Source organism: Octodon degus, unplaced genomic scaffold, assembly GCF_000260255.1.
Source record: "Octodon degus isolate 3935 unplaced genomic scaffold, OctDeg1.0 scaffold00030, whole genome shotgun sequence".
In the NCBI taxonomy this organism is placed as follows: domain Eukaryota; kingdom Metazoa; phylum Chordata; class Mammalia; order Rodentia; family Octodontidae; genus Octodon; species Octodon degus.
In genome coordinates, this window is record NW_004524606.1 from 7,050,765 (window position 1) to 7,074,134 (window position 23,370).

General features: G+C 42.0%; 3 protein-coding genes across 3 annotated transcripts in view; 1 reads left to right on the plus strand and 2 right to left on the minus strand.

Annotated features, from left to right (window-relative positions):
• Arl6ip5 (ADP ribosylation factor like GTPase 6 interacting protein 5) overlaps window positions 1-9,907 on the plus strand; it is a 21,162-nt gene extending 11,255 nt beyond the window's left edge. Inside the window, exons 2-3 of the mRNA XM_004629488.2 lie at window positions 7,678-7,895; window positions 8,357-9,907. Coding sequence (XP_004629545.1) covers window positions 7,678-7,895; window positions 8,357-8,529 — 391 coding nt within the window. The 3' untranslated portion in view covers window positions 8,530-9,907. The remainder of the gene's footprint in view (window positions 1-7,677; window positions 7,896-8,356) is intronic.
• Window positions 3,046-3,792, minus strand: LOC105741971 (60S ribosomal protein L7). Its single transcript, XM_012514361.1, has one exon. It carries the CDS (start codon window positions 3,790-3,792, stop codon window positions 3,046-3,048), a length of 747 nt encoding a protein of 248 aa, XP_012369815.1.
• Window positions 9,908-12,155: 2,248 nt separating the features above from the next.
• Lmod3 (leiomodin 3) overlaps window positions 12,156-23,370 on the minus strand; it is a 15,646-nt gene continuing 4,431 nt past the window's right edge. Inside the window, exons 3-4 of the mRNA XM_004629542.2 lie at window positions 21,792-23,159; window positions 12,156-13,041 (exon numbers count right to left, since the gene is read on the minus strand). Coding sequence (XP_004629599.2) covers window positions 13,015-13,041; window positions 21,792-23,159 — 1,395 coding nt within the window. The 3' untranslated portion in view covers window positions 12,156-13,014. The remainder of the gene's footprint in view (window positions 13,042-21,791; window positions 23,160-23,370) is intronic.

The window sequence follows — 23,370 nt, forward strand, 5'->3', positions numbered from 1 at the left end:
AACCTCACTATCTCACTGCATTTCAAACATCTTAGGCATAATAAGGAACAGGTATTTTTCATCAAGTATTGATATGTTGAACTTTAAGTCCCTGCATACATTTAATATTCTTTGAAATACATGTAAAACTGTGACAAATGCTGTGAGGAAGAGGCATATGTTGTGGAGCATCATTCAGGAAGACTGAGAAAGGCTGTCTGAGCTGAGACATGAGGAGGCAGAGAGAAGCGGGCAGGGAACAACTCATGAGCAGGCCAGGAAGTGAGCACAGAATCCGGAGAGAGGCACAGGAAGGCTGCAGGCCGTCGTCAGCCCACAGCCACTCACCTTAGGGGTCCTCTGGTGACAGTCACTCAGGACACCTCGCTTTCCCCATAGACACAGCCTAGGCCAAGTCACACATGGCCAGTGGAGTGTGTGCTGGGCTCCAGGGCTCACTTACGCCTTCCTTGTCCCAGGTACTTAACTTTCCAGCTCTGTAGAGGTGGCCAGGGCCAGACATTGCAGTCCTCATAGAACATAGAAAGAATTCTGCTTTTCATTTTGTTTTTGTAGTAGTGGAAATGAATTCATGGCTTTCACCGTAGCTAATCCCAGCCCCTTTTTCAAGTTTTTAAATTTTACAACAGGGTCTTACTAAGTTGCTCAAGTTCGGCTCAAACTTATAATCCTCCTGCCCCAGCTGCCCAGAGGCCTGGGATTCCAGATTGTACACTACATACTATTAAAGAAATAGTTTTTTATTCTAAAAGAAATAAGAAGCCAGAAAAGATATGGGTACATTCAGCTTTGCAATGATTCTTCTGGGTAGTTAAAAACCACTAGAAACTCCACCAATTTCAAGACGCTCGCTGTAAATAAGCGAGCTCCCCCTGCTCAGTGAGTCAGCGTTTCTCAGAAGCATGCTTCAGAAATAGCTTTTTGGGCTAGAAAATTGGAACTCGGTGCAGAGCTGCTTCTCTTGCTTGAGCAACACTCTACTGCCTCTTGGCTTCCCAGGGCTCCGCAGCCACATGTATGCCGGAATTGAGCTGAGGCACTGCCCAGGCTGGTCTTCAGCTGCTTACCCCAGCCGGATGACAGGGTTGCTTAGGGCCTTGAGGCGTGGGGATGGGGGTGGGGGGCATTCATGAAGCCAGTCAGCAATAGAGTGGGCTACTCTGTGGCCTGCTCTGATGACTAGCATCTTGATTTCTCTCCCCCGCTGGATCCCTATGACTATGTATTTCTCTGGCCTCATTGATTCATCTGCATAATGGGACTATGCTGTTTCATCCTGTAAGACTAAGCCACAGAAATTTGTGATAAACCAGGCGCAATGATTCATGCTTATAGTCCTAGCACTCTTGGAGGCTGAGATGGAAGCATGTTTGAGTCTAGCCTGCACAACTTAATGACTTAGTGAGACCTTGACTCAAAATTTAAAAAAGTGGGGATATAGCTCAGTACAGATGCTCAGAGTTCAATTCCTGGTACCACCACAACCACCACTACCACCACCACCATCACCACCATCACCACTCCCACCACCACCACCACTACCACCACCACCACCAAAAAAATCCAGGCATGGTAGTGCAGGCCCGAAATCCCAGCACTTAAGAGGCCAAGGCAGGAGGATTGCCACCGATTTAAAGACAACCTGGGCTACATAATGAGTTCAAGGCCATACTGAATTACATAGCAAGACCCTGTCTCAAAAGATCACAAGGAGGGCCAGGCAGACCTGGCAAGGACCTGAGTGCAGTCTCAGGTACAAAAAAAAAAAATTAAAGGAAAAAAATGATTGATTTCTAAACTTATTTTGTAACCATAAATGACTCCACTATAATTTCGTACTTTTTTTATTAGAAAGAGGTAATTTATGTGTACATCTTTTTATCTCATAAAAGAAACCATGTTTAATGTTTCTGCTTTGCATAACAAGGTCCTATATCCCAGGCAAGTGTTTCGTTCCCATCCTCCCCACCTTTAGTTTTCCTAGTGTCTTCTCCCCACCCTCTCATGTCTTCCCTTAGAGGAGGGCCATCAGTAAATGAAACTCTACCCTACAGAATCCAGTGACAGCAGCCCACATGAAAGGTGAGGAGCACATTTGTGGAAACTTTTATCCTAAAAAGTTCTCAGACTTTGTCTTGACTAATATGACTAACAGCCCAACTGTTAGCTAAAGGCTTTTCAGACAACAGTTGGCAATTGGTTCCCTCATTCTGCGCTCACTGGAAAACGGACTTACTCTCTAGAGAAAACGTGTGTGTGTGTGTGTGTGTGTGTGTGTCTTTTGCTCCATATGCAGGTGGATAGTGGGGCCTTAGTAGACATTTTACATTTTCTCAGAATGGAATTGATGTTATCAGAATGGGAAAGAAAATCATTTTTCCTCTGAGTAACTTTGTCAATTTTTTCCAGTTTAGAAGTTTGGTTACTCTAATTATAGATTGTGGCCCAGTGGGCTGAAAGCTAAAACCAGTTCTATAGGAGTCCTTGCTCTGTTCTTTTCCCTGCTGGCATGAGCAACAGGAACAGGTGAAAAGCAAATTTGGAATTGCCTGAATCTAGCCTGGCATTTCTTTGTTCTTTGACCTGGGCTTTATTTAGATAGCTGTTCAACCTAGATGTGTACTTTACTTGTCCAGAGGAAAATAGAAAAGCAACTTGAAATTTATTTATTTATCTATTTATTGCAGAAGCAGGGATTAAACTCAAAGTTTTATTTTTTAAAAGAAAAATTGAAGAGAATATAAAATAGCAATAAAGAATTAGAAAAAAAGACATGATACAGAATTTCACTAAATAAAATAATATGAATTCAACAGTATTTTCAACTTGGATTTAGTGTCTGCTTCATGAGTTATTGTTTTAATAAACAGCTTAGAAAGCAAAGCACTGAGGAGGAGACCTTTGATCTGCTGCCAGCCAACCCTTTCCTATTTGCAGTTTTCACAAAGGAGTCTCCTTAAACTTTATTTTATTTTATTTTTTTTTCAATTTGGAAGCAGATACTTTATTAACTGACCAAATCATAAAAACACCATGGTAGATACCTTAGTTCATCCTTCTAATAAGCCTGTTGATCTGGTCTTCCCTATTTCCTGCATCTCCACCTTCTACAAAATGGGTGGTCTTTTTCTTCATTCCACCTCGAGGAGATGATAACTTGAATGGCCACAGGAAATTATTTGCCTCTTTGAAGCGTTTTCCAACAGTATAGATCTCATGAATCAGATCCTCCATGCAGATGATTCCATATTTACCAAGAGATCGAGCAATCAATGAATTATCTGTCAAGGCAATTCGCTTCTTATTGATTTTGCCATAGCCACGCTTGTATATTAGTTCGTTCACTGACTTCAGGTTTGGGTACCCCCATGCAATGTATGGCTCCACAATTCTCAGCATGTTAATTGAAGCCTTGTTGAGCTTAACGAAGGTACCATTGAAGATTTGGCGAAGGCGAAGAAGCTGCAACACCTTGCGGACCTTTGGGCTCACACCATTGATACCCCTGATCCGGATGACAAATGCCAGTTTGGGCTCTGCAGGGACATAGAAGTTGCCAGCTTTTCTCGCCATCCTAGCCATCCGGATCTCAGTTCTGTACATCTGTCTGTACTCCTTATGATAGTGCCTGGCTTTTTCATAGATGAGTTTCCTCCTCGCCTTGCAAAGCGTCTTCTGGGCAAACTTCTTTCTCAGGCGCTTTATCTTTAGCTCTGCGAAACGTTTTCGCTTTTTCATAAGGGTTTCTGGCACAGCAGGAACCTTCTTTTTCTTCTCTTCTGCAACCTCCATGGTTCCAGCCGGCCTCCTTAAACTTTAACCTGCGTGTAGTTCTTAATGTTTATTTTTATCTTGGCTTTTCTTTACAGCTTAGAAATATTTGGGTATGGCCTAGGTTCAAGCTTTTGTAAAAGGATATGTTTCTTCAGAATCTTTCCTCAATTTAATTTGTCATTTCTTAATATCAAGTGTTGCTTCTTTAGGCCCTTGTACTAGGTGCTGTGCTGCTGAGCTATAGCTCCAGTCCTGCTTTTTTTTAATTTTAATTTTAATTTTTTTTATTTAAACAGTGACTTGCAGGGCCTGCCTGATACCTCAGCAGACTAAAGCACCTGCTTTGGCAGAGCACAGCGGTTGGTTCCATACCCAGTGGCACGCTGAGCTGGTGATTGAGACTGGGCGTGGTGGTGTGTTCTTGTAATCCCAGCATTTAGGAGGCTGCAAACAGGAGAATCACTGCAAGTCTGATCTACGCAGTGAGACCCCGTAGACCCTGGAGATCCTGCCCTAAATACAGAATAAATAAAATAAACAGGGACTTGTTATGTAGTTCAGGAACAAATGAATCTTGTGCCTCAGCCTCCCAAATGCTGGGATTAGAGTTGTGCCACCATGTCTCGCTAGGTGATTTTAATTAATTAATACACAGCTACTGGAAAACTATGAAAATGAAAAGGAAACAAGTGGGAGTAAACTGCCCAAGATGTTCCTACTTCAGTGTAACTACTGCAATCTTTTAGTCTAATTACTGTCCCACCTTTTGGTGGTAGGATCAAGATTTATGAACCTGAGTGAGCTTGTGGGTTTGTTTTTATGGGCCTGTTTTACTCAGAGACCCTACCACCTGTTCAAGAGGGTGGTAGGGACTATTTTTACCCTGCTTGGTTCTGTCCTTTTTTCAGACCCACAGGAATTTGTGTGTGTGTGTGTGTGTGTGTGTGTGCGCGCACACACACACACGCGTGCACGTGTGCGTGCATATGTGCAGGGTCTCACAACACAGCTTAAACTCATAATGATCCTCCTGTTTTCAGTCTCCCTGGCGCTGGGAGTACAAGTATGCACCACCATGTCCAGACTCAGTCACAGGCTTCGTGTGCCTGGGGGCAGGGCTGGCACAGCATGTGGTGCCAAGGATCAGAGCCTGGCCCCTGCGCTTGCCTAAGCAGTTGCTTAGTCTGCTGAGCTATCTCGCCGGCCCTTCATGGGTATATTTTGGTCTTTCCCAGATCAGTTACAGGGCCACATCAGGAGACAGGTTAACCCAGCCACACCAAAGTGCAGGGAGAGAGAGGAGACCCAGGTAAAACAGCAGTAGGAGAGGGAGGGCAGGCAGACAGAACAGCTTGTATGTTAAATGTTAGGGAGAGCTTGGGGGAGGAACCATTGCTATTATATTTGGTCTTTTTTGGACTTTTTTATGTGGTCTTCTCTATTTCTGAATACAAAATAATATACAAATGATACAACTTTGTATGTCTGGGCAATCTCCCATACATAAGAAGCCCACCTAACAGAACATATTATAGTTGTTTTTACCCACTCAGTCTAATTAATATCTTTCTATTCTGTTATGTATACTTCTGCTTTAAAAAACAAAAAACAAAAAAAAAAAACCCAGCTGTTTATACCATACCTCAACCACGACCTGAGCTTGGCACAGGCCAGGCACAATAGCCCATCTCTGCCTGGCCCATCCCTCTGCTATCATTAATAGAATTTCACTTCATCCTCATACACCACCGCGAAGCTTCCTATCCAGTCCAAACCTTGGCTCCCAGTGCAGTCTGTAGATTCTCTGTGGCTGTTCTCCTCTCTTTGTCATCCTCAGGCTATACAGAAGGACCCCACCTCCACCCCCACAAATGATTTCTAGACAGTTTTACTCATAAATACTATGGATGTGAACAGCTGTACCTCTCAACTTTGCATTTTTTTAATTTCCCTAGATTATGTTCTAAGAGAGGGATTTATTGGCTTCAAGGATTTACAAGGATTTGGAATGAAATAAGAAAATTGTTATTATAGGATCTGGTATTAAATTATATTCTACTATTACCACTACTCCACTTCTTTTCAGTAGAAAAATTTAATGTTTTCACTGAAGTTTTACATTGCTTATATCACTTGATTTCACTCAGTAAGGTGTGAAAATTTTCCGCTCTATTTAAAACTGTTTAAAATAGTTTATATTTTTTAGTAGGCAGAATTAGAGCTAAAATTTAAAGACTTTTTTTTAAACTTGTGGTTATGCTAAATATGACTGAATGTCAGTCAGAATCCTTTGTCCATGCCCTAGCCGGGGAGAGTGAACTGTTGGTATCACCTCGTTATTTCCCTCCTGTGCCAGTCCATCTTGTGAACTGAGAGTATAGTTCAGAGCCTCCAACCCTCTTTGTTCCCCACAAAGGAAGTCCTCTCTGGGTCCCAGGATGAAAAGTTAGCATACTGTTGTACTTGCCCACCATGAATGTTTTGTTAATTAGGATTTGTCTTTACAGTGAATTGGGGTTGAGGATTGCAATGCCCAGTCATTCTGGTTTGTGAAATAGTCTAAATCTCTTCTTCCTTAAGTGTTTCTCCCATCATCAAGACTTGTGTGGTGGCAACGACATAACAATGGCTCATATAGCAATGAATCTGGAGGCCATGTTGCTTGGGTATTTGAGTTGCAACCCATTTCCTCAAGATGTTGTAGGCCTTTTGAAAGATTGGTAATTGAGCCAGGTATTGTGGCACCCATGTATAAACCCAGTGCTGTGGGAAGCTGAGGGAGGGTTACAAATTCAAGTCCAGCCTGGGTAACTTAGTGACTTCATGAGACTCTTTCTCAAAATAAATTATTTTTAAAAAGGACTACACAAAGGTCCTGACTTCAATCTTCAGTACAAAAAGTAAGATAAAAAATGAGAATGGACTTTCTATGTGAAGAGTGAGTCATAAACTCAAATGCCTCCTTGGGGCAGGCAGGTTATATAAGAAAGCCATTCAGCTGTTAGAACAGCAGTAGTGGGTGACACTTACTTTGTATCCCTGTACTAAGGATACAATAGAGAGAGGTGGGAGTGGAATAAAATGGAGAGTGTTCTTTTTATCTAAAAAAGAACATATGGAAAAGCGGGCCTGGTAGGGTTAGATTTTCTTTTTCCAGCAAGAAATCCCAGGCCTCAGATATTTTTCCCTTCCCATGAGGATTCAAGTGAGTTTTAAAAGTACACGCCCAACAGTAATTGACTGTAGACCAGTTCTGGACCAGATAGACCATTGTGTGGCTTCTCTACTACATGCTTCCATATGACAGCTTTTAGAGCTAAGAAAGTACAGCCTACTTACTGTGTGCCAGAGCCCACAGTATGTATGAAGGTTAGACACAGTAGCTCCAAAGGAAGCATTAGAGCCGGTGTGATGGCACAGGCTTGTAACTAGGGAGGCTGAAGAAGGAGGTTCTTGAGGTTGAGATCAGCCCTGGCAACTTAGCAACTTAGTGAGACCCTGTGGCAAGATCAGAAATGGAAAGGGACTGGGGACATAGTTCCTATGAAGGCTCTGGGTTCAGTTTCCAATCACACACACACACACACACACACACACACACACACACATTAAAAAAGAGAAGCTTTCATTTTTAAAATTGTCAGCCTCTATTAAGGTAGACTGGCGTCTATTAAGGTAGCTTGGTAGGAGTCGCACTGCTCCTACCATTTTCTAACCTCTGAAGCTAAGTTTCTTTGTTTGAGAAATAAGTGTATCTACTTCATGACATTGTGAGGACTCAATGCTCTAAGTTGGGTAAAGTGCTTAGTATGTTCCCTGCAATTGTTTTTACTTCTTTCTGGTCTCCTTCCTCCTCCTACTCCTACCGCTGAGTACGTTTCCCTATTTTTCTTCCTGTTCCAGGTTTCTGAGCCCCTTCAACATGATCCTTGGAGGAATTGTGGTGGTCCTGGTGTTCACAGGGTTCGTGTGGGCAGCCCACAATAAAGACATCCTCCGCCGGATGAAGAAGCAGTACCCCACTGCATTCGTGATGGTGGTCATGCTGGCCAGCTATTTCCTCATATCCATGTTTGGGGGAGTCATGGTCTTCGTGTTTGGGATCACTTTTCCCTTGTTGTGTAAGTGACCTGAGTTTTCTTTTTTGGTATCTCTCCCAGGGAAATGTAGGCGTGTTTGTCCAATGCGAGTTATGTAAGCCACCCCATATGTGTGTTGGCAGATCTGCAAAAGTCTGCAGAATTTTCCAAAGCAGCAGGCGAAGGCTTAATAGTTCATTAATTCCACAAATGGGTATGGGGACTTGCTGTTGTCAGACACTTATGGAGACAAGAATTAATACGGCACAAGCAGCTCTCAAGACATATAGCACAACTGCTGTAGCCTACACTGGGCTCCACATTTGTCTGATGCTAGATTCTCTACTTACTTTATAAGTGCTGACGGCTTTGATCAATAGGAGAAACAGATTGGGTCGCAGCTAACAGAGGCAGTGGAGTAGAAGAGGGCAGAGCTGGAGGGAATAGAATGAGGCAAAAGAGAATTTTTGTTTGGGTGCTGACTGTGGACCACTTGTTTCTAGTGATGTTCATCCATGCATCATTGAGACTCCGGAACCTCAAGAACAAGCTGGAGAATAAAATGGAGGGAATTGGGGTGAAGAGGACTCCCATGGGCATCATCCTGGAGGCCTTGGAGCAGCAGGAGGAAAGCATCAGCAAAATCACTGACTACATCAGCAAAGTGAAGGAATAAGCCTTTACCCCGGGGCTGGGGTTGCAGCAGAAATCGAGTTGCGATTTGTCCAGATCTACTTTTTTGTTTGTGTTTTTTAAATAGAAGGTGCACGTTTTACCGCCCAACTCCCTATGGCAGCATGCACGAGCTGGGCCCACTCTGAACATCTCTGATGTTACTGAGAAAAGTCCTCAAAAACCGAAAGCAAACCACCCTCCTGTTGTCTGAGGTGGCCGGTAATGAACGAGAACTATGGATTCTGTAGCAACAATATTGCTATCATGTAGGGAAAAAAATAGTGATAAAATATCAAGGCAATAAGAGTCAATGAAAAGGCTGTCAAAGGAAAAGAAAAATAAAAAGAGAAATGCAGTTAAAGTAGATGGCATCATGTGTTAGCCTGTTTGAATCCTTCCTGGCACCTTCTTCAAAATTCCCTAGGATGGTATTGTATGTGGTATCAATTAGTTTAGTTTGTATTACTATTCTTTAAAAATCAAAGATGATTCTATCATTTTTCTGCCTGTTTGACTTGCAGTATAACTGGATAAGCCAGTTGTTTATACTTTGTTTATGAATATAAAGGTAGTTGTTTAGGAGACTTTTGTTAAATTTTTGTAAATTTTTGAAATGCTGGTAATGTGTGTTCACCAGCAGCTATCTGTTGCAAATTTTGTTATCTTCCTTGAGGTTACAGCTGTATAACCCTTACTATTCTTGACTGACTTGTTTAAAAAACAAACAAAAAAATAAAACCAAACTTAAGTTCTGTTTTTTGCACATTTTTTGTTCTAACCATAAAAAAAAAGGTGTCAAACGTAATGTTTCTATGTTTTTCACTGTTTCCTTTTAACTGGAGCATTTTGAAAGAAATCAATGTGCATTCTGTTAATTCCTTAGGGGGACAAAAAATCAATACTAGCTAAAATTTTAAAAGCATCTTTAGATGACCAAGCCAAAAAGTCTTTTAAAAATGGGAATAAGCTCTGGCTTCCGAAATGATCCATAGAGACGTTAGGTAGCAATTGGTATAGCCATATGCTTTTGTAGATAGACATTGAAATTAAAATAGCACATGTTTTATATTGTTACTTTCCTCCTGTATTTCCCATGCATTTAGAAATAGCTTATTAATTTGCCTGCCAGTGGCACGATTTCATGAGTGAAGTGGGAAATCTTTAGGTTTTACTGGCATCGCATTGCAAAGACAGCACCATGTGGAAACTGTCCGTCCTAGAGTACAAGCCAGCGGCATCTACTGCTCCCGAGTTTTCTTGCCTTTTTATTGCTCAGCCAGTCTGCGGCCTTCATCTTTCGCAGTGACATCACATGCTTTACACAGGCACTAGAATCTGTACCTTTACCAAATATGAAAAGTAAAATTTACTAAAGGTTTTGCTTTCGGTGAGACTTTATTTAATGGCATCTGTATTAAACATCTGAAAAGCTCAGCGACAGCCCTAGAAACCATGAAGATGTACTCTACGTTCGGCTTGTGTTCCAAATACCTTTAAAAACCTTAACATTTGAGTGCCTCACAGGCACATTGAATTCCAGGGGCATCTTCTTTCAACCCTGACCTCAGTGTCACATTTTAAGCCCCTTCCCTTTTTTGTGTGTGATGTATTCTGCTAACTAAATGCCATACATTTGAAGAAAATGACAAGTTGAATTTTAAGATTCTCATTAAAATATTTAGTGACCAGTATATGTTATCAATTGATGATACATTTTAAAACAAAATCTTCAAGTAAGCCCTTTAGGGCAGGAATGTGAATAGAAAGAATATAATGGGAAATTTCATGAAAATTACAATTTCTTTTTAGTATGTCTGGGATCAAAATCCTCTTTTAGGACTATTAGCACTTCTTAAAATTCCTGACTTTATTAATACTGTGACTGATGAGGCAAATTCACAGGGCTTTCCAGAACCTCAACTACTTACATAATTAAGCTTTTAAATATGCTTGGAGTGCTTTGTTTTATCAGAGTAAACAGTTTTATTTATTGACACCATCTCTTAATCGAACTGCTTGTATGCGAGGATATTTTCTAGACACTTTAGAGGAAGAGAAAACAAAGTTGTCAGCTGATTACTTGATTGAAATCCTTAACTATCTAAATTTGGCCACTTTTCTACACACTGAATTATCTTTTAAAAATAGAAGCACCCTATTTCTGTTGACTTATCCTTCCAAATAATGTATTGTTTCAAGTTTGTCCCTGTTACAGCCATCCTCTCCAAGCCTGATGTGCCTGCTATGTGTCACCTAGGATTCCACAGAAGGAGAAAGAAGGCAAGTGCCAAGTATTTGCTCAGGTAAAAGAGAAAACATAGCAAAACTTCATTTCCTAATTCCTTGGTCTGTATGACTCTTATTATTACAACATCCTAAAAATCTAAGCATCTGGTATGTAAGACAGATAATGCTGTAGGAACTTGGAGGAAAGAATGCAGGTTGGAGTGTTTGGCATGCGTTTGTGGAGGGGCTGGGATGGGACCCTCTTTGAAGATGGGTTGGGTTCTCACTGAGGACATGAGGTGAAGTAGCCAGTGGGGGGCAATTCTGTGGCGGGATGGAGAAAGAAGCAGCACTGGGTGTGTGGAGGCTGGTTTAGCAAGATGAATATAAAGGACATGCGGACTGGATTAGTCCATTGGGAGTGTACCCTGCACTGGAATGTCCTGAATGGTGGGATCAGGACTAGAATCTTTTTTTTTTTTTTTTTTTTCAGTTTATTTTTATGCATCTTGGTACAGGGTCTCACTACACAGCTTAGACTCGTGGAGATCCTCCTGTTTTCACCTCCCCAGCACTAAGATTATGGGCATGCGCCACCATGCCAGGTCTCTGGCTGTCTCAGCATACCTGGGGGCAGGGCCGGGGTGACATGTGATGCTGGGGATTGAATCCCGGTCCCTAAGGCAAGTGCCTAGTCTGTTGAACTATCGTGCCAGCCCAGGACATTAATCTTGTAAACGAACTTCCCTTGGAAGAAATTTGAGGTGCACAACAAAGATCAAATTAGACTCCTAAACTATGAAAAGTTTGTTGATAACTATATTATCTATCGCCCTAATTTATTTCTACAAAACACCATACTATCTGCTGTTGTCCTTGTATGTAGAAACCCTGCCAGGAAATGTTTAAGGCAGAATCAAACAATAACAATGAATGCTTAAAAGGGTACATTATCATTAATCCCCCTCAGAATCTTCCCCCTTGCTTTGAACGCACTTACACTCTCCTTGGCTGCTTTCTGAAGCCATTTCAGAAATCCTGGCTGCCTTGATGGCCTAAATCCATTCAGACCCTTTACTTTGCATGCTCATGTTGTCTTTGGGGAAGATCCAAAAGTCACATGGTAATAGATTTTGGGAATAAGGTGGACAAGGACACTCCATACTGTTTTTATTTGGCAGAAATTGCCATGAATATCTTTAGTCAATTTAGGACATAAAGGCAGACATGAAAAGATGCAAAAGGATTTCAGAAAATGGCAGGAACATTGGGTGAGTGTGTCCCAAGCAGGGCAAAGTCCTGGGGAGGGGATCAATGGCATTGTAAATTGTTTTCATTTTGCTTAAAATTTTGTTTCGCTTTGAGGCAGGATCTCACTATGTGGTTCAAGATGACCTTGAACCTACCATGTAGCCCTGGTTGGCCTGGAGCTCACAGGGATCTTCCTGCTGCAGCTTCCTCAGTGCTGGGATTATACCTATGCACCATCAGGCCAGACACTTAAACAATTTTTTAAATTTAATAATTTAGCATGTGTTTTGGGTCATAGCTCCTACTTGTAGGGTTTGCTTTGCTCTCTTTACTTTTTCTGCGGGCACTTTGTTTTCTTCACATCCTGTGAGTTTAGTGCTCTGTTTCTCACGGTACCCCTATCAGAAGAACACACCCAAACTTCAGGAGAGTCACAGAGGGAGAACCAGGCAGGGCTGGAAATGGAAGCTCGGGATTCTCCAGCGATAAGCTAATATGCGATCCTTTCATTTCAGAGCTGCATAAGACCTGGGAGTTTAATTCACTCTTCATGTTTCCATAGGTTGAAACATGCTCCGTTCATTCCCTTTGGGATTCTGTGCAGTGAGGTCAGCAGAGGAGGTGGAAAGGGTAAAAATGGCACCAGGACCAATGGGCAACACTTCTGTCTTATTTACCAGAAGAAAGCAGCAGTAAAGCAAATGTTTATAAAAACATTCTTTGCTCCTGCTCCTGAAAGCATTACTCTAAATTGCGCCTAAGTTGCACTGATTGCAAGTGGAAAACATTGCCCATGATTGTTAGGATTTTTGTCTCCTTCTCCCTTCCTCTGCCCGTGTTTTGTGTGGCCCAAGCTGTGTGCCTTCCACTGATGCCCCTCTCGGATGGAAGCACAGTCCCTGTTCCACCTCCTGTATGCAGAAGGGCCGCTGCCACCATCCTCTTCCCGCTCAGCCCGAGTCACTGTGTCAGCTTCTGCTTCTCCTCTTGCTCTTGATTCTGCAGCGCCTTATGCCAGTTCTTTTGGCAACTGCACCTGTGATTTAAGCATCAAAGAAAAGAGAGCAATCAAGCCTGGAACTCAAGCTCTTTACAGCTAAGATTACATGGATATGGAATGGATGAGAAATCCCAGCCAGAAAGTCCTACAAAATCATAGCAAAATAATGACCACTGAAGCCACCAAGCACTGGGCATTTCCTAATGCCAGGGACTGCTTCAGAGTCACTTAGCATGCTGTGCAGCATGTCAGAAACAAGAGGGCTGCTGCTAGAATCAGCTTGAGTCCAAAGCCTGGTTGGACTCAGCCTTACTGGTTCATTGGTGTGGGGCATCAATTTTTTCAGCTATATGATGACAATAACAGAATAATCACTGTTAACCTTTATTTAAAAAAAAAAAAAACCTATCTCACTATTTCCTAAAGTAGCCTTGTAAGGAAGGAAAAGATTCCGAGAAGACACTAACTTTCCAAGGGTAACACAGCTAGGAAGTGGCAAAGCAGGATTTGAACCAGATTGGTCTGATTATGGTACCCACAACTCTATACTGCCTATAGAGATACCATCCTACAAAAAGATGTATGTGCTTTTTAAAATAAATCTTTCCTCTTTCCCAATTTGATCCTCAGTAAAACATAGAATAATATTTGGTGACAACCCTCCCCCTACCAGTACACAAAAATGAGTGACTTAAAGCCAACTCTGCACATCTACCTCCCACTTCTGGGTCACAGACAGGGTAAAGTCAGGTTTCTGAAGGGCTTCCAGAGGCTCTGGGTCTCAGGAGAGTGACTCATCCATTACCTTCCAAAAGACCCTGAAGACACTAAGAGGACATTCATATCTGGTACAATAACTACCAAGACTGCTTCTCCCTCACTGCCCACATCCCCCCGCCAGCATGATGCATCCTTTTGGCCATCTGTCATGGCTCTGTCTGCAGTCAGTTCTCTGTCCAGGACCTTTGGCCAGGAATGATTCCCAGCATGACTCTGCCCAAAGAGAAGACACTGCTTCTGTGTGCTGCAGTCTTTGAGCCGAGGGCCCTCTCCAGGGCCCAGTACTCTGGCCTGCTCTATCCTGAGTGCAGGCTTCTGAGAAGGAAGGGGTTTGGCTGTGCCTCTGGAGGCTCACTCAGGACAATGCTGATGATTAGGAAGATGGATGAACAAAATAATGTGCCAGGTATCTAAGATAGATGGAAAGTTGCAATGGATACTAGAGCAGTGTGAACTTTGTGTTATGGATCTTTGTATCTGTTTCTATACCCATGGAAGGGTTCCAAAATGATGTTTCAAAAAGTGAAATGTGACACCCTCATGATAAACCAAAAAAACATAAAAACACATGTCAAATATAAGCAAGCTGCCAGTTCAGATCACTGGGGTAAAGATGAATGAGTCACAAAGTGATCTCGGTGAACTGTATGAAAAGAAATAATAGAGTAGACTTCTTGTCTCTCATTTATCTTTTAAAATCTAAGCTAATTAATCTGTTATATCAAATATTTTTTAAAAACCAGAAACTATAAAAGTTCTAAGAAAAAAATACATAATTTAGTCATCAGAGAAGCCATTCATAAGCAAAATAACAAAAACAGAAAAAGACATAGGTTTTTTAAATGGGAAAGAATCAACCTGTGTCATCATTAGAGTTCTTTGGTCCTTAAAATTAGCTTTTGAAGAGTATATGTGGGGCTGGTGAGATAGGTCAGTGGACTAAGTGCCTGCTCAGGCGACACAGGGACTGAGGTTCGATCCCTGGCACTACGTGCAGTGTGTTTCCAGCCCCCAGGAGCGCTGAGCTGGCCACTGAGACCAGGCGTACTGGGGCACGCCTGTAATCTCAGTGCTGGGGAGGCTGAAAACAGGAGAATCACTATGAGTCTGAGCTGCATAGTGAGACCATGTGCCACATACATAAAAGAAGAAGAAGAAGAAGAAGAAGAAGAAGAAGAAGAAGAAGAAGAAGAAGAAGAAGAAGAAGAAGAAGAAGAAGAAGAAGAAGAAGATATGTGGAGCGAAATGTGGCAGCACACAACTGTATAGGAGGATTATCATGAGTTCGAGGCCAGCCTGAACTATATAGTAAGACTCTGTCTCAAAAGAACAAATAACAGCAAAAGTCAAAAGTATGTGGTATGTACATGTGTATGTGGCTACTACACAGAACAAACATATATATATATATACTCATGGAGCCTGGGTGTAAAGACTATTTCAGCATACATGGTTTCGAGTTCCTATTCTGTTTGTGTCCATGCAGAACTCCAAGGCAGCCACAACAGCTCAACTAAAGACACTTATAAAAGAGGACACCCAGAGCTGCTTTAGAAAGTGGCAAGGACAGTGGAGAAGTATGTTTAAAGTGATGAGTGGTAATTTGAGGGATATGGCATTGTGTATCTTATTGTATTTCTTTCAATTTCAGTGTTCACTGTATATTTTGATTACACCTCATACATGACCACGGTTTTCTTTGATTTTGTGTGAAAGGAGTAATATTTGAGATAAACCTCAGTAACTGGATAAATTTCAACAGATAGAAGAAAAGATAATTTGAGACAGAGAGTAATGGAGTCAGAAAAGCATGGCTCTTTGTGGAAACCATGTCAGGTACAGTTTGCCAGGGATGTCACAAAGTTGTGGATGTCAAATGTAGTGCACAAGAAAGAAGCATCAGGGCCACCAGAGAATTGGCCAGAAATGCAAAATTTCAGGTCTTAAGACTTACTGAGTTGGAGCCTGGGAAGGGCTATAGACTTAAAAATAGCAGTTTATCAAAGCCCATGATACTCCAGGGAGGGCAGTTTCTGATTTCAGCAATTCCTAGGCTGCTTAAGCTCTTTCAAGAGGGGCATGAGAGGTGACACGCTTTACTTCAGAGTCCCTGCTCATAAGATTATTGCATTTCAAAGTCATGATTTACATTTGCCTTTGACTCTTGTAGATTCTCCTGCTTTCTTTTCAGAGACAAGAAAAAAGGCTGGAGAAGGATAAACTTGAGTCATTTTTAGGTAAATAGATGTACCTTGAGACCATAATTTTAGGTGAAGTAAATGAGAAGCATAAATTTAAGTACTGCATGGCCTTTCCCTCTCCCCTCTTCTGAGAGAGGGTCTCACTATGTAGTTCAGGCACTCGCTATATAATCAAGGCTGGCCTCAAATACACTGCAATCCTCCTGCCTAGGCCTCCTGAGTGCTAGGATTACAGGCATGCACCACCACACCCAACACACTGCTTCTCATGTGTGAGAAACCCAAAGGATATATAAAGAGTGAAACAGAAGCTAGATATTGGGAAATAGGAACAACATGTTCAAATGGGAAGAGGAACGGGAGGCGGAGGGGAAGAGAAGAAAGGGAAAGGGATTGTGAAAAAGAATGGAAAGGAAATGGAAACTAAGGTTTTATAAATGGGAAGGGCAAGAGGGGTTGAAAGGAGGGAAGAGGACTAGAGAAAGAAGAATTAAGACATATTAAGTACAGGTATAAATTCCCTATGATGACTATGATCATTACGTATAGCAAATATGTACTAATAAAAAAGTTTTCTAAAACAGTGGGGGAAGAAAAAATAAATTGACAGTGAGAGAAATGGAAAATGGGACCTTGTCGTGGGTTATGTGATACTGACACAAAATGAAACAGGTCACAGGAAAGAAACTGGCAAAGGATACAGTCTAGAAAAGCTGATTAAAGGTATAGTATATAAATACAGCAAAGAAGAATGGGCCAGGACAAAGTTAGAGGCTTGAGTCTAAAATCTCAAATTCTGCAATTGTTGCAGCTACTAAGGTAGTGTGGAAGTTTTTGGAATACAAAGGTTGTGCGTGAAATTTAGTAGTGTCGGGAATTTAGTAGCATTGTCAGACCATTGGCTGGGAGCAGTGTAGACACACACTATGAACCCAGAGTGAAAGGAAGTGGCTGCTAAGACAGTCATCTGGGGGTACAGAAGCCCGGGTTTGCTGCCCCTGCAGCAGCCTCAGTGAATGGAGGAGCGCTATAAGTGGGAATCCACAAGGCAGCATCCTGGAGGACGATGGTCAGTGAGAGGGCCACGCCAGCTCTGAATAGGGAAGACAGCTGTATGTGTTGGGGAGGGAAAAGCTTGCGTGAATAACACCCTGTTCTGGTGTCTCACCTGTTAAGAATTATTAATTCACAGAGAAAGAGAGCAGTTGTTATATAATAAATCCACTTTGTGTGAGAGGCAAAAAATTGAAAAAGACACAGAGAGAAGACTAACATATCCTGCAGGAGCCAAAGAAGTAAATGAATGAAACATAGCAGGTGTAAGAGGAAAACCTGGAGAGGCCGCGTCCTACTATCTCAAGGGAGAAGCCAATGAACAGAAGTAGCTGAGGGGAGAGTGCTGACCTGCCTCGCATGGCTAAGGCCCTGGGTGCAAGCCCTAGCAGCGCATACCACGTACAGTGCATCACACACACACACACACACACACACACACACACACACACACACACACGGCAGTTGTTTTGTGTCAGGCAAATGTAAACCCAAGCTGGCTAGATCTGATGTTTCAACTAATGCCAGATGTTTAGATTTTTTTCATGAGACATTTGAGACATAGACTAATGTCTCAAATAACACCTAAGCCAAGGTTTCAAAATTGAATGTTAATTTTATACTCATTTTTGAAAATTCAGGGATTTGCAGGGCACCTGGACCTAAAACTCAAAAATGTGTAATTGCATTTCTATTAAGTGAGTATTGCCATGTTTTATAGGAATGACCAAATATATCCCTTTTTCTTAGGCTGTTGTCATGTGACCGCTCATGGTGTTTCAAGTATTTCACTGAGTCTGGGAGGCGTGTTACTGATGTTTGCCTCACTAAGAAGTCAGATTTTTTTTTTTTTTTTAGCATTCAATCTTAGCATTCATGGCATTCATATCCTCTGACCACAGGTGTACGGGTGCACACCTCACAGCTCCGCATCCTGCTGCCACCCCCAGGGAGTTATGTCCCTGCTGGGACAGCACAGGGTACATGCCCTGCAACTTAAACTCACTGTTGAAGAACAATATGGCAAAAGCGACAAAGTGCAATGGGTATGCAAGAGTTGCTTGTGCTATTTCTGAATTTCAGTTCATTAAAAATAATTTCAGAATAAAAAGATAGAAAACTAAAATGCATTTTAAAAGATTATACTATGACATGACTTTCAAGCAGGTATTTATTAGGTATGTAGAAAGGCCTGGAAACAGCAGTGAAGCAAGCTGATGTTAGTAAAGCAAACGAGGCATCTTCATATTTTTTTCTCTCCTTTCTCTCTTCTTTCCTTCTTTCTTTCTTTTTTTCTATTGTGATTTTGTTTCTTTGAGAAAGTCTCACTATGTATTTCAGGCTGGCCTTTAACTCACCTCAATCCTCCTGATTCAGCTTCTGGAGTGCAGGGATTACAGGCATGTGTCACCACACCTGGCCCCTAGCCCACTCGCTCTTTCTGTCTGTCTGTCTGTCTGTCTGTCTGTCTATCTTTTTCATTCTTTCTTTTTCTTTCATTCTTTCTTTCTTCTTTTCTTTCTTTCTTTCTTCTTTCTTTCTTTCTTCTTTCTTTCTTCTTTCTTTCTTTCTTTCTTTCTTTCTTTCTTTCTTTCTTTCTTTCTTTCTTTCTTTCTTCTTTCTTTCTCTTTCTTGTACTGGGGATTAAAATCAGGGGCTTCACCCTGAGCTATATCGCAGGCCTTTTCTTTTTTTACTTTGGGACAGGGTCTCACCAAGTTCCTAAATTGCCCAGGTTGGGCTCAAACTTGAGATCTTCCTACTTTAGCCTTCCAGAGTACTGGGTTTGCAGGTGCGTGCCACTGTACTTGGCTCATATTTTTCTTACATAGTGTTTCATGAAAACAAGAAGATGAAGTTGTATGACATTTGTGAAATACATGAGAAAACATAAGTATCAGGCCAAGTCAGGCAAACGAAAGCAGAAAAAGATTAGCAACTTCTTACAAGATTAAAAGCCATTTCACTTTTTTTTTTTTTTTTTTTTTTGGCAGAACAGGGGATTGAACTCAGGCCCTTGCACTTGCCAGGGAAGCGCTTATTCTACTGAGCCATCTCACCAGCCCCTTAAAAACCATTTCAAAGCAGAGGCAGATGCAGGACTGTCACTCCAAAGGTATGTCATGCTTTACTTGGCAGCATATTTTACTTTCTCAATTTATTAAAAAACAAACAATTAAGATTAATAACATTCATAATTGATTAAAACATGCAAAATTTAGTACTTTGCAGGGTATTGTGCTCTTGCAAATATCAGTGGGAATTTATTGCAATGTCTTGCTCTAGGATGTAGACCCAAACCTGGGATCTGCTCAGAGAGCCTTCCATCAGAAATCGGGGAGTAGGCTCAGATAATTGAACTCCACTTCTTATTCTACTCTGAACCTATATGCCATCTTCACATAGATGTTTTTTTCATGTATTTGGCACAGGGTCTCACAATGTAGCTCAGACTGGTAGTGATCCTCCTGTTTTCAACCTCCTGAGTGCTGGGGTTACAGGCGTGTGCCACCATGCCCAGACTTGGTGGAAGGCTTAGCATGCCCAGGGGTGGGACCAGTATGGCATGTGGTCCCTGGGATCGAACCCTGGTTCCTGCGTTTGCCTAAGCAGGTGCTTAGTCCACTGAACTATCTCACTGGCCCTTTCACATAGATTTTCACACAGGCTTTATATCATTCTGTTCAATTGTTTCCTGATTTGTAGCCATTAAGGTGACTAGGATATTCTTTGCCAATAACAAGTCATGAAAGAAATGATTGAGTATTAGTTTTTTCAAGTGCCCTCCTTCACCCTCAGCTTTGATTGTTGGGAGAAGAGCAGGTGCAGACTTGAAGTTGTGCCCAAGGTCAGGCAAAGAGCCACAACTGACCTGATGTGACCTCTCGTGCCCTCCCTGGAACCTCTCCCCGGAAAAATCAGGCTGTCTCCAAGTCACAAATGGAAGTCATCTTTGATTTAAGAAACAGAATATGGGTAACTCTGCATTTCTAGGAGATGAAAATAAGGGCTATAAATAGGTACATATGTGAATGAGAAACAATTATCTTTAAACATGTGTGCTGAGGAAGTAAGAATTACCTCATTTTAGAATACAGAGCTCTTAAAAGCAGAAAAGGTATCAGCTTGCATGGGAATTTGTAACATGTTTCAAAAGGTTTAGAATCTCCGGTGAACTAATATGTTGACTATGCTGTCAAGGTAATCTCTTGGCTAAATTACACACGGGAATTTAAAATAACATAGTTAAGTTTTTTTTTTTTTTTTTTGCGGAACCAGGGATTGAACTCAAGCCCTTGCACTTGCCAGGGAAGCACTTATTCTACTGAGCCATCTCCCAGGCTCCTTATAGTTAAGTATTAATCAATATAACATAGACTCACATCCCCAGCCTAAGTGCAATTATAATAATGACCTCCAAAAATTCATTTCTGCCACTTCAGCTGCAAAGAATAGAACTTTTTCACTTGGTGGCAATATTGAGTCACAGTAGATACCCAAACTTAAATAACAGTAAATATTTTCAAACTCTTTAGATGCATAAAGACCGTGGCCTGAGGTTACAACTAGGTTCAACTATCCACCAAATTACTGAAGGATATACCTGGGTGTGGCAGTGCTTGCCTGTAATCTCAGCACTCTGGGAGATTAAGAGGATCGCTAGTTTGAGCTGAGCATGGGCCACTTGCAACTTGGTGACACTGTGTCATACGGGAGTGTAACTCAGTGTTAGGTACTGGGTTCAACCCCACTACCACCATCACCCCCCAAAAAAGAAAGAAAAAATGAGAAAAACAAAAGAAAAGGTAAAGATTATAAATGCAATTGTGGGTAATCTCTTTTCATTTCCTAAAAAAACCCAACTATCTTTAACAGTTTTTCCAGTTACTTATAAATTTAGCCTAATCAGGCCTCCTTCTTGTTTTCACCTCCCAGCAGGTCCCTGGGGCTCTCTGGTCATCACTTGTGTGTAGCTCGGTGTCATTTTGCACATGAGTGGGGAGGATACCGAATAGCAGGGTGAATGAGTTGACCCTGTACTCAACTGCCACTTCTCAGCTCTACCACTCCTAGCTGTGCCCCCTAGACATTTTAGTAACTTCTGGAAGCCTCATCCTCTTCTTTTCATGGACCCAACATGCTCCTACTGTACTACATACTCTGCTGGCCGAGCCTGTTTATTTATTTATTTATTTATTTATTTATTTATTTATTTCTATGTATTTGGTGCAGGGCCTCACTGCGCAGCTTGGACTCATAGTGATCCTTCTGCTTTAGCCTTCCCAGCACTGGGAATATAGGTGTGTGCCACCACGCCTGGTCTCGGTGGCTGGTTCAGCATGCCCAGGGGTGGGACTGGCATGACATGTGGTTCAGGGGATCGAACTGTGGTCCCTGTGCTTGCCTAAGCAGGTGCTGAGACAGCTGAGCTATCTCACCAGCCAAGTCCCTTTTTAAGTGGGAAGAATAATTGCATCTACCTAGAGAATTGTAAGATGATATGTGCCTATTGACATGAAGATCCTGGCTTATAGAAAGTGCTCAATAAATGCTAGCTGTTTATATTATTGTCACAGTAGTCACATAGCTATATGTTTTGGGGATAACCACCAACTGAAACTTACTGGTTATGCTCCCTGGTTCTCCCAATTAGTCACTATGAGTACTTCCTTGTGTTAAAATGTGTAGAGAACAGATTTGGGGTACATTTCTTGGGGTAGTTGTTCACCATTTCTCCCTCTTTGTACTTATAGGTTTCAGATAAGCGATGTTGCTCTGACGAATGTCATTTAAGAGCTGATCTCTAGGAGTGATTTCCACCAGTGGGGGTGGCCTGTTCCTCGGCACAGGCTTCAGGGTTTTGATCACATCTTTGAGATTGGTTTTCTCTGGTGCTTCTCTGGCTTCTGGCATGCAGGACTTGCGCTGGATCCTCTTCAGCTTTACCACTCGGAAGGAGTCAGGGTCTGTCTTGCACTGGGGAAGCTGCGATGGCTTTGTCATCATCTCATTTCTTCGACTAAAGGGAGCTGGTTGGGTGTTGGGAGGCTGAGGAGGCGGCTGAAGGAACTCCTGCATTCTGGAGTCCAGCATAGGTCCTCCCAACATCTCCCACATCCCTGGGGGCAGCCCCAAGCCATTCTCCAACATGGCTATTAGCTTTCTCTGCTCTTTGAGCTGCTGTTGCTTCTGCTCTTCTTGTCTTTTCTGCCTTTGTTTATCCTGATTCCTGGTGAGCAGATTAGTTACCACCATTCTAGGACCTGGAAGCTCAAAATGGTAGCCCATCTTCAGGAGAGTACTGTTGGCCTTCAGAAGCCGGGATATTTCCATTTCAGCATGGTGGCCAAGCATGTGCCTCTGATTGTGGAAGCGGAGTTCAGTGAGCGTCTCATTGAACTGGAGACACCTCATGATGGCCACGATGCCTTTTCCTGTGATGAAGTTGGACTCAATGTTGAGCGTGGTGATGCTCCTGTTCTCACGCAGCATGTTAGCCAAGGCATATGCTACGCTCTCATCGGCACCCACATTGGCCAAACTGAAAGTCTTTATGTGTTTGTTCTTCTTCATGGCATTGACAAAGTCCAGTAGCATCTCTCTGGGGATGTTTTCGATGTTGTTCAGGTTGAGTTCCTTCATGTCAGGGTCATTTTGTCTCACTCTCCTCAAGCTCCCATCCAGATCCGTTTGGTTCCCCGAAGGCCTTGCGCTTACCTTCAGAAAGCTGGTGTCTAGCGCTAACTTCTTAGGATCTAACTTGGATATTTTTTTCTCACTTTTCTCTTGGGCCTCTGGCTGATGTGCCTGTGCTGTGAAGGTCTTAGCAGTTACCTGTTGACAACTGCTCTCACAATTTCTGATTTGTTCCCTGGCTTTCGTCTCCTCTTCTCTTGTCGCTTTGTTGTTGCTCTCTTCACCATCATCCTCTCCTTCATCCTCACCATCTTCCTCTTCCTCAGCCTCACTGTCATCATCACCATCTATTTCCTGGTCATTGTTGCTGCTCTTTGATTCCTTTGTAATTGCAGCTATTTCACTATTGAGCTTTTCTCTTAAGAAGTGGGACACATTTTTATTACCTCTGTCTCTTACTTCATGCTGTTCTTGAGTGTTGTCCTAAAAGAGAGATTCGTGAGAGTTAGAATATATGGCAGTGTAAATACAAAGTTCACCTATATCTAGCAGAGATAAAAATATTTAAATGAAAATGTTTATTTTAAATGAAAAAATCAAAATCAAGCTAATATTTATTTTAGGTGAAAAAGTAAGCCAATAAACTAAATGTACAGTCTCTCTTTCTCCCTCTCTCTCTCCCTCTCTCTCTCTC